General features: G+C 49.1%; 1 protein-coding gene across 1 annotated transcript; it reads left to right on the forward strand.

Moving 5' to 3' along the window:
* Window positions 1-1240: 1240 nt before the first annotated feature.
* Window positions 1241-10345, forward strand: LOC101910447 (5-hydroxytryptamine receptor 7-like). Its single transcript, XM_005230641.3, has 2 exons — window positions 1241-1787; window positions 9284-10345. Exons 1-2 carry the CDS (start codon window positions 1279-1281, stop codon window positions 10053-10055), a joined length of 1281 nt encoding a protein of 426 aa, XP_005230698.1. The 5' UTR covers window positions 1241-1278; the 3' UTR covers window positions 10056-10345.
* The last annotated feature ends 3172 nt before the right edge of the window (window positions 10346-13517 follow it).

The raw sequence follows: 13517 nt of genomic DNA on the forward strand, positions 1-13517 counted from the left end.
TGGCGTGCTCCTCTCTACCCATGGCTGCAGGGGTGGGGTAGCTGCAGGACCTGGACCCCCCACTGCCCGGTCTCTGCTGCTCCTCGGGGATCAGAGGGAGCTGGGGACCATCTGGGTCCCTGCCCGGGGAGAGGCGAGGGGAGGGCGGTAGGAGGGACCGGCGAGGCGGGGAGGGGAGAAGGATGCTCCGGGGGTGGCTCTTTGCCTTCTCTGCCTGCCCAGAGCTCGCAGGGGCTCGTTTGGAGGATGTCTCACCCCCCCGGCACAGGTAACTCTGGGACCCCCATCACCCCAGCCCAGGGGGGTGGGGAGCTGCAAAGAGGAGGAGGAGGGGGCTGCAATCCTGCTTTGATTTCCACAAAACTCCCTTCAAGGGGAAAAGGGGCTTTGAAACAAAAAGCAGAGGATGCAGGTTGTGCATGATGCTGGGAGCCCTACACAGGGGTGAGCCCTGCCTTAAAGTTTCCCTGTTGGTGGTTGGTAAATACTTAACAGAGGCGAATACCGGGGCGTGGGAGCGCAGTGGCTGCTCTCTATGTGTCTCTGCTGTGTGTGTGGTGGTGATGCTCACAGCCCTGGGCATGGGCTGAGATGCCCTGACAGTTTGTGGTACCCTGAGGGTGCTGCATGTGATGGATATGCTCCCACTGCAATCTGCAGCTCCTCACCGTGCTCTTATGGGTATGTACAGTCGCATGCTGCCTTTAAATGCCATGTGCATGGATTTACAGTCACAGCTCTGAACTTTACGTGTTAATGCATGCAAGAGATACAGCCAGTGGTGATCTGTGTGCACATGTTTGTCGTGCGACTGGTGTTGTCATGTACTCTTTGATATGCACGTAGGAGAATATGCATGTGGTTGCATGGGATTTAAATGTACGGATGCACAGAAGTGCAAGACCAGCAGCACAGCTCAGCAGTAATGCATGATAACATAGGCAGTTATGATCGACTGCTGTTGTCTGTCCTTCTGGAAAAGCATGCAGATTATCAGGCAGCCGATGCAGGCAGACTGGCCAGCTCGTGCTCTTTAAAATTGGAGAGGAGCTTTCTCCAAGCATCCTCCAGCAAACTGTGTTTCTTTAAGCAGACTTGGGAAGCTGCTTCTTACTGAGCCCGTGAGATCCAGCCGCAGCTTTGGGAGGCAAGAGCTGGGGGTGAGGAGGGATATTTAATTTTCTTAGCCTGCTTGTGACAAAATGTTCTGGTTTCTTGCTGGAGGTGTCATTGCTGGGAGAAAACTCGTGCTGTTGCCTGCTGCGGTGAGCTCAGAGCATGTTGCTAAGGGTCAGCCCCAGGCGGTTTCTGGAGCACCATCTTCTCTTTGTGGAGAACGCAGAGCAGCAGCACCCGGCTCAGAAATTGCTCCCGAATCCATTCATGACTGAGGAACCCTCCGTCCCAGCTGAGCCAGACCTGCCATCCTCCAACCTCACCAACACGACGGACTGTGGAGAGGAGATCCTGCTCTATGGGGACACTGAGAAGATTGTCATAGGAGCGGTGCTCTCCATCATCATCCTCATGACCATCGCTGGCAACGGTCTGGTCATCATCTCTGTGTGCATTGTCAAGAAGCTCCGGCAGCCCTCCAACTACCTGGTGGTGTCCCTCGCAGCTGCCGACCTGTCAGTGGCCTTCGCTGTCATGCCCTTCGTGACCATCACAGACCTGGTGGGGGGAGAGTGGCTCTTTGGGAAGGTGTTCTGCAATGTGTTTATCGCCATGGACGTTATGTGTTGCACAGCCTCCATCATGACCTTGTGCATCATCAGCGTTGACAGGTAAGGGAGGAGAAGGTACCTGCCATGTGTCCAGGTGGGCTTGAATATAAAGGCGTTTCTGGAGGTTGCTGAGGGAATTAGTTGCCTCAGTCCCTTTGGAAGAGCTGGGCTTAAGGGGCTTTCTCAAGAAACTTCTCTAAGTTACTTGCTTAGTCCTCCCCCTCTAGGCAGCTGCTTCACCTTGTCCTTGATTGACTTGAGGAACAGAGCCTAGAGGATAGACCCCATGACCTGACCTCCATGGAAGGAGGCTGGACCATAACATTATTCAAGAAAACAAAAAGAACCTACCCAGATGCACTTTGAAAATCCATGTTATGGGGTTTCTGGAGCCCTATGGGATGGTCTGCTGCACCCTGGACTTGTGGCTCGGCTGAGGATGTCAGCAACTCCCCCCACCCCATCCCAGGTCCCCAGAAACCTTGCTGTAGCCACTGCATGCATTTTTGAGGATTTGCTGGCTTCACCCTCCACACCTGGGGTCAGGAGGGAAAGGCTAAGTCCATCTGGCAAACTATCAAGACTCGGGAAAGTTAGCACCTCCATGGGTCTAATTATAGCAACCTGCGTCATTAGGGACATTGCGCTGATGAGCCGGTGGGCCAGATCCAGATCTGACGCGCGTGTTGGCTTTCTCGGGGGGTTGGTTTGGGTTTACGCTGGCACTGCTAAGCTGGGCGGGTTTGTGATGAACTGCTCAGGGAAGGGAGACAGCCGATAAGAAGCGTGCCTTCAGCTATACCACTTCCCTGGTCACCCTCCCACCCTTCCCAGGTGTTAAACAGGGTGACAAAGCAGAAAGGATGGGAAAATCCTCCTGCTGCTGACTGATGTTACCTCCCGGCAAGCAAACAGCAAGTCCTGCTCCAAAGCCCTTGCTCCCCCGCCAGCTGCTGCTCCCCAACGAGCTGCCCTTTGCTCCGTGCCCCTGATCAGCTCAGCGCTGCTGGTTGGAAAGCAAAATCACTCCCAGGCCACACGGCAAGGTCCAGCTCTGCTGCTGAACTTGCTCAGTTTTAATAAAAAAGCTCGCTTGTAAAAAGGCAGGTGCATTCAGAGCTGACAGAAGCTCTGTCAGGAGGAAGAGATTAAACGCAGTAAAGATATACGCCAGTGCTTCCTCCTGAGGAGTGAGGAGCAGGGAAGCAGCTACACGCTAATCAGATTGGCTTTGCTTTAAAAATGTCCCTTTCCTTTCCCCCTTTCCTTTCCCCCTTTCCTTTCCCCCTTTCCTTTCCCCCTTTCCTTTCCCCCTTTCCTTTCCCCCTTTCCTTTCCCCCTTTCCTTTCCCCCTTTCCTTTCCCCCTTTCCTTTCCCCCTTTCCTTTCCCCCTTTCCTTTCCCCCTTTCCTTTCCCCCTTTCCTTTCCCCCTTTCCTTTCCCCCTTTCCTTTCCCCCTTTCCTTTCCCCCTTTCCTTTCCCCCTTTCCTTTCCCCCTTTCCTTTCCCCCTTTCCTTTCCCCCTTTCCTTTCCCCCTTTCCTTTCCCCCTTTCCTTTCCCCCTTTCCTTTCCCCCTTTCCTTTCCCCCTTTCCTTTCCCCCTTTCCTTTCCCCCTTTCCTTTCCCCCTTTCCTTTCCCCCTTTCCTTTCCCCCTTTCCTTTCCCCCTTTCCTTTCCCCCTTTCCTTTCCCCCTTTCCTTTCCCCCTTTCCTTTCCCCCTTTCCTTTCCCCCTTTCCTTTCCCCCTTTCCTTTCCCCCTTTCCTTTCCCCCTTTCCTTTCCCCCTTTCCTTTCCCCCTTTCCTTTCCCCCTTTCCTTCCCCTGGAGAATGGAGAATCTTGCAAACATGCAAGTGAACAGGACAGACCTTGCACAAAACCCACTGCCATCGATTCCGCTGCTCCGTCCCGTCGCTCTCACCCACGTCGCCACTCCTGCAAGCAACCACCATGGCGGGCAGCTGCCAGGGCTCCCCTCGCTTTGCCATTCCCTGTTGGAATGGGACCAGGCAGGAGGTTTCTGGAGAGGTACAGACACCAGCCTGGGGGGGGGTCCACATGTGCCGAGGCTGAATCCTGGACGGTGCTGAGGGCTATAGGGAAGGCAGCAGGGAGGAAACTGCTCCATGCAGTGTGGACAGGAGTTGTCCACATAACTGGAATCTCTGGCTTAAATGGGAGCAGCCCTATGGCTGCTCTAAGTTGCACCTGCTGGTCATACAGCCAAAGAGGATCTCTTTTAAGTGGTGATGCTGGAAGCACTTGTGGGAACATTTTTTCTGTCTCCAGCAACCCCCGTGCCCTCTGGGGGAGCATCTCTGTCCAGCTCACCCGAAGGAGCTCGGCAGGGCTCGGAGGAGCACAGCAGTGGGGCGGTTTCAGGCCCTTAGTGCAAAACTCACGCTGCCAGTGCTGAACTGCAGGGATGGAAAACCATCCCACCTCATAGGGATATGGTCCCGTGCCCTATCTCACGTGCCCTTTGAACACCTACTTATCTCTGCTGCATCTTCTCCGCTGCTGGCCATGCAAACCCCACCATCCTTTTCGGATGGCAAAGAGGAAAAGGGAGCTGCAGCAAAGGAAGTGATGGAGGGAGCCTGTTGCTTCAGACCTCTCAGCAGGGTGATGGAGGAAAAACCTGTGATACAGGAGGTGGCCACAGAGCCTGATTCTTCTGGCTCAGGGTTGTTCTTCAGGTGTGTTTGCATGGGGTCTGCATCGTGCTGGGGGCCCAGCTGGGCTACAGCATCACTGTCTGCTCCCAGACCTGCATCCCACCCCCCCCCAGATGCCTGATGGGGAAGCTGAGCAGTTAGAGGGTAATTGCCTGAGATGTATTTCTAGCCAGGAAAAGAGAGAAAGAGCAAAGGCTGTGATCTGAGCAGCAGGAGGGCTGGCAGGGCAGAGAAAAGGGGTGGACAGTCCTCCCTGCTCTGCCCACCTTGCTCGGGGTGGGAGGAAGAGCATGCTGTGAGTGCAGGGAGCTGGCGGGCTCAGTCCGTGCCAGAGCTTGATGAGGGAATGGGAATAACTGGGATGTCCTCTGATGCACAAAGGAGGAGTAGGTGATTGGGTCACTGTTCTGCTGCTTTGTGCCTCAAAGGTCCCCAGGAATGGGCTGTGAGTTGTGTGAATTATCCCAGGGCACTACCTTGAGCATCCTGTAAGTCATCATTGCTCCACATCAACCCATCATCCTCGCTGCTCCCACAAAGCAGTTGATGGAGGTGGATTGAGGGAGAGCACAGGTCCAGGACCATACCTGGATCTCCACCTCCCCCCAAACTTGGGATGGGCAGGATTTTTGGTTTAGAACCTGATGGAAACACGTCCGGAAGCACATTTTCAGTTTCTAAACTGACCCAAAGAAAAGTCAACCATAAAGCTAAAGCAAAAGGATAGCTGAGTTTGCAGAGAGCCTGAAACACTTGCTCCAAAGGAGATAAAATGGTTGTAATGGTTGTTCATCTCAGTGAGGCATTAACTTAAATTTCCCCCTGTGACGAAGCAAGCTGTTCCTCCTGCCTTGCAAGAAAGAAGAGGAACAGCCCTGGTGCTTTTCGGAAATATAAATGTCCCTTCTAGTTCTCTCCTGAATGCCAGCTTGGTCAGCACGGTTAGGCAGCTGCCTGTTTCTGCCGAGGAGGAGGTTGTGTTTTTATTGATGGCTGAAGTGTCATTATGTTTTGGTTAGCTTAGATATAGAAAATGCTTGGTTTGCCCAAGATGATGAGTACCATTAAAATATAGGTTGCTATTATTGATTATTAATGCAGAGCGCTTTCTAAAAGCCTCTTGATTGAACCTGGTAGGACTAATCTTGTATGAAGGGAGATTTGATTGATTTTCCTTTAAGTCAAAACAGAAAAATGCTGGAAACATCTTTTTCTTATATAAAAGCCTGCAAATGTTATAGATTCTTTAATGCCACAAACCAAAAACAAAACAAAAAAACCCTTTTGGTGGTTCAGCTTTTGATGAAGCTCTTCATAAAAATGTCACGCAGCTGACAAAAGAAGGTCCCTTCAGGCTTTCCCAGTGGAGAATGCAGCTCCACTGAGGCTTTCCCTTCTCCCTGGGAAGTATTTGCAACCTGAAATGAGATTATATGCTCCAAATTTGCATCGTCCTCAGTAAAAAAAAGGATGTCTCCCAAAAGAACTGGTGGGATGAAACCTGCAGAGTGTTTTCATGGATTGCCTTTCCCGTGCCTTTCATCCAAACGTGTCCCAGGCCAGGTAGATCCCTGCACTGTATCTCCAGTGAGCTGGGATGCATCCCTGGCTTAGGGCATGGGCAGATGAAGCGACAGGTAGCTGCAGCCTCCTGATGCCAGTTGCATCCTCCACCTGGAGGTTCCCTTTGCTTCAGCAGGATGGAGCAGGCATAGCATCAGCTTGGAAGTCAGGTATGGAGCTTAAATTTGGCCCAGAGGAGGTATGGGATTGTGGCAAAAGTGTCTGGGAAACAATTCCAGGCTTGTTTAGGCTCAGCCAACCTGTGTGAGTGGAGGTTCATCCTTTCCCAGTTTACCAGCTGCAGAACGGAGATGGGGTCACCTTGGAGAGGTTTTGTTTTTCTTTAGTATTTAATCCCTAATGTAAGGATTCAACAATTGCTGTTGAGTGTAGAATAAATGTGCTGAATTGGCTCATCCATGGGGTTGATCGTGGAGCCCAGCCTGGGGCAGGTGTCCTACCCTGTGGGCTCAGGCTGCCCAGGCATCCGCAGGCACGAGGATGTGGAAAGAGTTTATTGCACCAGGAACGCAATCAGCTCAGCACAGCAGGAGTCTTGCAAAGCTGCAGAAACTGCCAGTAAATCGCTGCTCTGGGAACTGGCTTTTGTTACCTGATTACCACTAAACTTGATTAACAACCAGACACACACACACCAGAAAAGAAAAAAAAAAATCAAAGCAAGAGAATTTGATTTGAATTTCATTGCATGTCTGTGCAATCTCGCCTCCCACACTGCTGTAAACGCTGGCCTATTTTGAGGTCTTCCCTCTCTCATCAAAATTATAAGCAAAGACCTCAAAACGGCCCCATTTCCTCCAGCAGTGACTGCACAAGGTACCCACAGATGAAATGTGTCAGCTTTGCCAGCTTTTAAATCTTGTCACTGTGCATTTTGCTTGGCTAGTGTGTAAATTCCTTGAAGTTTCAGCAAATCCCGAGTGGATTGGCTTCTAAAGAAAACCCAGTAATAGCGTAATAAAAGCATGATAAAGGATATCACACAGCACAGCATATATTAGTTTGCAAAGTTCTAGGCTTGGTTATACAGAGGAGTGATTTGGGGAATGTTGAATTTGGAGATGCAACAGCAGGGCATGGTTTTCTCCCAGCCTAGAGGACACCAATTCTGCGCTCCCTCCATAGCCCTTTCCTACAGCAGGAGGGATATTTGGCAGCATCCCGCTGACCTGCTCCCACCCATCTCTCTGAGTCCCGATCTTCCAGCCAGGCTCATCACTTCTTGCTGTGCTCAGCCCAGGTGGGAAGGAGGGGATAGTATGTTTTGGAAGAACAATACCAAAACCAGCCCTGCTGTCCACCTCCCTCTCACCAGGTCTCCTCCACAGACACTGTCAGGCACTCAAGCAATGTAGGTGGTCACAGAGAGTTTTGCTTGGGTTTTTGTGACTCAGGCCAGCTGAAGAAAATACAGAGGAAAACAGGGAAATAATAACTCAGTGAATGAATTCAAATGCATTTTATCAGAGAGTCAGGGGAGAATACTTTGGGCTTTGAAATTATTTAGCAGTCAGGAGGGGAGGAGGGATTGGATTTCTTTTTATTGTATTTCCATCTTATTTCAATCTTGGAGGAGGATCTGGAAAAGGGAAATAATCAGGGAAGAAAAAATCTAACACCTGCAATGAGACTGATTGTCAGAGAAAAAAAAAAAGATACAATAGAGGTAAAATTCTCTGCAGAAATTTTCGTGGGTTTCTTTTTTTTTGGCAGAAAAGCCTGTTCTTCCCTTGAACAGCTTTCAGCAAAAAGTATCCGTACAGCTGCTGTTTGTACTGTCCCTCTGGACTGACACAGTTTTTCCAAGAACAATTAGAAGGTGGTGTGATCCTGCCTAAAAATGCCAACAAATTGCTGACAGCAGGCAGGTTTGAATCAAAAAGGCTGTAACATAAAAGAAATCCATAGGACTAGTTAGAGGCTTTTGCTGGGCTGCTCGACACTGAATAGCAGGCAGATGTTTCTCAGTGGGAGCATTGGTTGACAGTGGCCAGCTCCCTACTGGTTTATTAATTTACAATTGTAATGTAATAACTAACAGTTGACTCGGTTTCGTAGCCACACAAACCTTCTCAGTCAAGGCTGGTGTGGTTCAAAATTCCACCCGTAGCTTAAGCAGGAGCTGATGGTTGATGTAATCTCCAGCTCCTTTCAGGCAAGCTGACAAGGTCACTCCTAACTCCAGGCATCAGGATTTGTGAATCTGTGGGTCACCACCTGCTTTTGGGATCTCAGAGCTCCTCTCATTTTACTCTCCAGAGCGAGCTGGACACCATCACTTCAGGAGCTATGGGCTGTGCAAAGGAGCAGGCTGCTCCAGCTGTTTGTCTCACTCCTGTCCTGGTTTCTAGAGGTCACCTCCAGTAAATGTTGCAGGAACCTGTAGGTTTGTCCCAGTGTGGCCGGTGCGATGGAGAGGGGGAGCAATGGGGTGTCTCCCATGGGCGCTGCGAGATGCAAAGACGCAGTTTGTCAGCTGAAAGGAGGTGTGAATCAACAGCTGTCTGTCTTACACTACACTCCATCACCCCATCACTAGCTTTGCTTTCTGTGCTCTTTCAGATCCAGCCTTAAGCCTTCCCAAAGATTTCTTCCTTCCCAGGTTTTTTCTTCCCAGAATTCCCAACTTTCCCAGATTGCTCCTTGCTTGCCCACTGCCTCAGGGGCACCTCAGCTGCAGGTTATGCTTCTTCCCTGAGCTCCCAAGTTGCCTGAACAAGTAAGAGAAGGGTGTTGTCCTTCCTGCTTCCTATTAAACACTGCCAGAAAGCCTATTAATTTCATTTAGAGTCAGTTGTGACGTATCCTGGTGCAAGTATGACTCTGCGGATAGCCCACCCTGCTCCTGGGTGTTTCTCAGGCAGGGCAGCAGTCTGGGGTGAGTTACACACCCTGGCTGGACATGGTTGTGCATTGTCTGTACAAACTAGTTCCGGTGGAGAAAAATGAAGCTTTTTTTCAAATGTTTAAGTGTTTTTAAGGTTTTTATTCCCCAGGAAGCCATGTGGAGCTTGGACTGCACTCACCAGTTAGATGACATCTCGTGTCACGCATGGGGAACAGTCAAAACAGGTTGTTTCAGCAAGAAAGCTGAAGGGGTGTGAAATGCGTTTCACAGAAGGTGCTGCAAGTGCACATCCCTGGGAACATTTTCATTTGGCGAATTCATTTCTTGCCTCCCCCAGTGCCAAAATTCTCCTGTGGTGGAGCATTAACAGCTATTTAGGAATGAAAAACCACCCAACAGCACTCACACCATGCAACCCGCCTAACCCTTTGCAACTCTTCTTTTTTCCAGGTATCTGGGGATCACTCGGCCGCTGACATACCCTGTGAGACAAAATGGGAAGCTGATGGCCAAGATGGTCTTCACCGTTTGGCTCCTATCTGCCTCCATCACTCTTCCTCCTCTTTTTGGCTGGGCCAAGAATGTCACCGTGGAAAGAGTCTGTCTCATCAGCCAGGACTTTGGGTACACAGTCTACTCCACGGGGGTTGCCTTCTACATCCCCATGGCAGTCATGCTCGTCATGTACAGCCAGATCTACAAAGCTGCCAAGGTCAGCGCCGAGAAGCACCGCTTCATGAACTTCCCCAAGCACTATGAAGAAGATGGTGTCTACTGCCTAGAGGCCTCCAGCCGGGGCCACCACAGCTCAAAGCGTACCAAAGCGGTGGAGGAATGCGCCACACTCTCCAAACTGCTCCGGCAAGACCGAAAGAATATTTCCATCTTCAAACGGGAGCAGAAAGCAGCCAGGACCCTTGGCATTATCGTGGGGGCATTCACGTTTTGCTGGCTTCCCTTCTTCTTGATGTCAACGGCTCGGCCTTTCATCTGTGGCATCCGCTGCAGCTGCATGCCCCTGCGGCTGGAGAGGACTCTGCTCTGGCTGGGGTACACCAACTCCCTCATCAACCCCTTGATTTATGCTTTTTTTAACAGAGACTTGAGGACTACTTTCTGGAACCTCCTGAGGTGCAGGTACAGGAACATCAACAGGAGGCTCTCCGCCGCCAGCATGCACGAAGCCCTGAAAGCCACAGAGAGGCATGAATGCATCCTGTAGACCCATGTCTTCTCTCTCAGTGCCTGAACAACAAATTCCTGCCTCTCCATTTCAGGTTCCTTGCTTCTCTTGCCTCTCGGGGCTGGCAGAAACCATGCGTGCCATTGTCTCCCCTGGCAGACATCACCGCTGAGAGTGACACCCCTTCCCCTCACCCTGGGAGGAGCTGCAGTTCTCCTCACCTCGGGAACAAAATAGGCAGCCCTTCCTTCTAAACACGTCCCAGGTGAGAGCTGAAAAGCTGTGAACAAGACCGGGGGGTTCAAGGTCTACCACTGACTGTGGGCAAGTCACACCACCTTTTTGTGCCTCAGTTTCTTCATCTGTTTAAAAAATAAAAAAAAAAAAAGGAAAAAAAAAAAAAAGGAAAAGAAACCCTCCCAATCAAAGAAACAAAAAATAACCTACAAACTTGAAAAGACTGTGGCTCTCCGCCTTCAAAAAGGGCTCTAAGGTCTGTGGAGGGCATACAATACACTATGTAAAAAGGACATTGGCTGCACTTCTCTATTGAATATGACAGCAGCTATAGGCTCCATTGTAGATCTGAGCACTCATGGCATCCCAGCTTATACGAACCCTTTCCACTGATGTAATTGCATTTTACCCACTGAGCTCATGTCCAGGTTTGCACGTCAGAAAAGTAATACCAATGACCCCATTTCCCCTCACACTGTAGCACTGCAGCACTTGAAAGAGGCACATTTGCAGAATGAAACACAAATGAACATGAAGTTTCCTTTATGGTTGGATAAGAAAGTATGACAGCCTCCTCATCAGGGCAATGACCAGTGAGCAAAGACAGTTATGTTTATTGGGTTGTACTGTAATTCATTCTCAGACAACTGATGTGTGTTCATAATTTGTGGCTAATTGACTCCATAAAAGCACGCTTTGGTTGACAACAGAAAAAAGTGTACAATTTCCCTGACAAGCTTTACAGTGCTTCAGTATGATGTCCAGCAAGCTTGAAAAAACACCACACTAAATGATGTATTCTTTTTTTTTTAAAAAAAAAAAAAAAAAAAAAAGTCTGGTGTCCTTATTTTGGTGTAGACTCTTAGGTCACTGACTTTAAAGCGTCACTGTACTTTTACATGGTGGTGGGACTTGTCTTCCTCTCTGCTCCTGACCAACCTTGTTGTGTCCGCCTTGCTTTGCAGCCCCCCAAACCATTGCCTGTTTGTAGGTAATGTCTGCTCCATGGGATCAGCTGTTTGAACATCTCCTATCTGGGTTTTCTTGCCGAAGCTAGACTGTTCAGACGCTCAGGGAAAGATGTTTCTGGTTCTCCCTCCACTACAGATTTTCTTTATCAAGCATGTATGAGTGGTGGTAGCCCCATCTCTTGCAACATCATGCAGTATGATGCCTCTGCGCATAGGTACGTTGGCTGTTGTATGTAATCAAGATTTCTCCTGTGAAATCTTTTGTGCTCTTACTTTTTAATAGGCAGTTCTATCTTGTTTCTTTTTTATACTTACTTTTTCTACAGCCACCTGACAAGGTCTCCAGTTTTGACTGGTGATTCATAGCAGGAAAATTGTCTCAAGCCCCCTGGGAATGTCCCCAAGGGACTGAGAGGTTTGGCACAGGAACAGCAATGTGTCCAGATGTTCTCCAAGCTTGTGTCCTCACAGCTAGAGCCAGAATTGCACAGAGGAGCAGGGCAGGTTGGTGTAGCTGTTGTATGGGTCTGCAGTGGGAAAGACTTAATGATCAGACGGCAAAGAGATTTGAAAGAGGACTTAGTCAGGAAGGATTGTCAAGGTTTAGCAGGAGCCCTGCTTCACCTGCTATCCCATGCTGGAGCTCTTTAAAGAGTAGTGAGTGATTCTGCTAAGATGGTTAACAGCTTTCTATATGTCTCCCACAGTTTGCTACCTATGGCTGTATGTTGGTGTTGGGTTTGTGCAAGGCTGCGTGGACCAGGCTGGCTGCTGAAGGCAGAGCATTGCACACCTTGCAGCCACATCCAGTCCCTAGCCCCTGCTGCTCAGAGGCTGCTATTCCCATCCAGGACTGACACAAAATCCAGCCTTCCTGAACTGTCTAGAATGTACGCCAGCAGCAAGGACCTGTCCTCTGCCACTCTGCCAAAAATGAGTGCTATAGCCCAGGGAAATTGAGTGGTCCCCCTGCAATGCCCTGTGGTCTTGCATCCTGCAAACCAGGGACCCCACCAACACAATGAGGCAGGAGAAGGCATGAGCATGTCCTCACTCTCTTGCTTTCACGCTGCTGCCACATGAACTGGTGCTAAACCTTGCCACAACTTCTCTACTTTCCCTTGACAGCGTATATTCACCTTGGTGCACTCGCTACTCATCCCTTTCCGCAGCTTGGTTGCGATTTCTCATGACACTTCTGCTTCCAAGCCCGCACAGTATGTCCCCATGCACCACATCTCTAGGGCACGGTCTGACTGCCCACCTCAGGGTCTGCTTAACAAAAACAACACTTTTCCTCCCAGAAAACACTCTGGGCCATCACTCCCTCTTGTCACAATGTTTTAGCAGCAGCTGGTCGCTAGATCTGGCCTGCCATGGGGACAGGACGTCCCTGCAGGGTCCCCGTTCCTCCCTAGGCTCCCCAGTTAACTGTGCCCTTCTGACAGGGCTGCCTGGATTAAAACGAACCAGCTGCTAATGCAGACTCTCTTGTCAGAATGTGAAAGCCCTGAGACAGCCCGTTTCATATTCAGCACATAACAAAGGAGTCTGGTTTGTTCTGCTGCAGTGTATCTCTCCGCCTAAGGTCATAGTGGCATAGTTTTACTTATTTTCTGTATTAGGCATTCTTAAACTGCCTTCAACATTCATAATCTTACTTAATTCCACTCAACATCCCTATTCTGATGGCATTTCTAGCACTGCTTAAAAGTATTCTGCAGAAGAGCAATGAAACAGCACTCAATCCTTTTAAATGAAGTCATACGAATACTGGGTTTTTTTCTGGTTTGATGGTTCTTCCAGAATAAAAATAGTAGGCAAAAGAATATGATTCTGGATGATTCAAAACCCAAACTTCTTGTAAGCAAGCAATCAAGCAAAATGGTTCATTTGCCTTAAAAAAAAAGAAAAAGGCAATGTTTTCATTGACTCAGAATTGAATATTGTTTCTCTCAAGGCTTATCTGATCATCTTTTTTTTTTCCCTTATATTTTCATTTTAAGCTGTAGTTGTGTTTAAAAGAAAAGCTTTGTTCCCAGAAACAATTCCAAAAGCTTTCATCCAAAAATATTTAAATGATAACTTCACTAAACCAAAACATTTTGCTCAAAAACTAATGAGATAGCTTGCATGATTTTTCCAGTAGTTATTGTCTCAAGCTGTGAGACATCATCTTAAACTCTTGCTTTTTAACTCTCTGAGATTAAATTGTGTTTAGGTTAAATAAAATAAAGTACATCCAAAACCACCAAGGCCTTTTCTACACACGAGTGAGCACCAACCATTTAGT

The sequence above is a fragment of the Falco peregrinus genome, chromosome 2, assembly GCF_023634155.1.
Source record: "Falco peregrinus isolate bFalPer1 chromosome 2, bFalPer1.pri, whole genome shotgun sequence".
NCBI classification, from domain to species: Eukaryota; Metazoa; Chordata; class Aves; order Falconiformes; family Falconidae; genus Falco; species Falco peregrinus.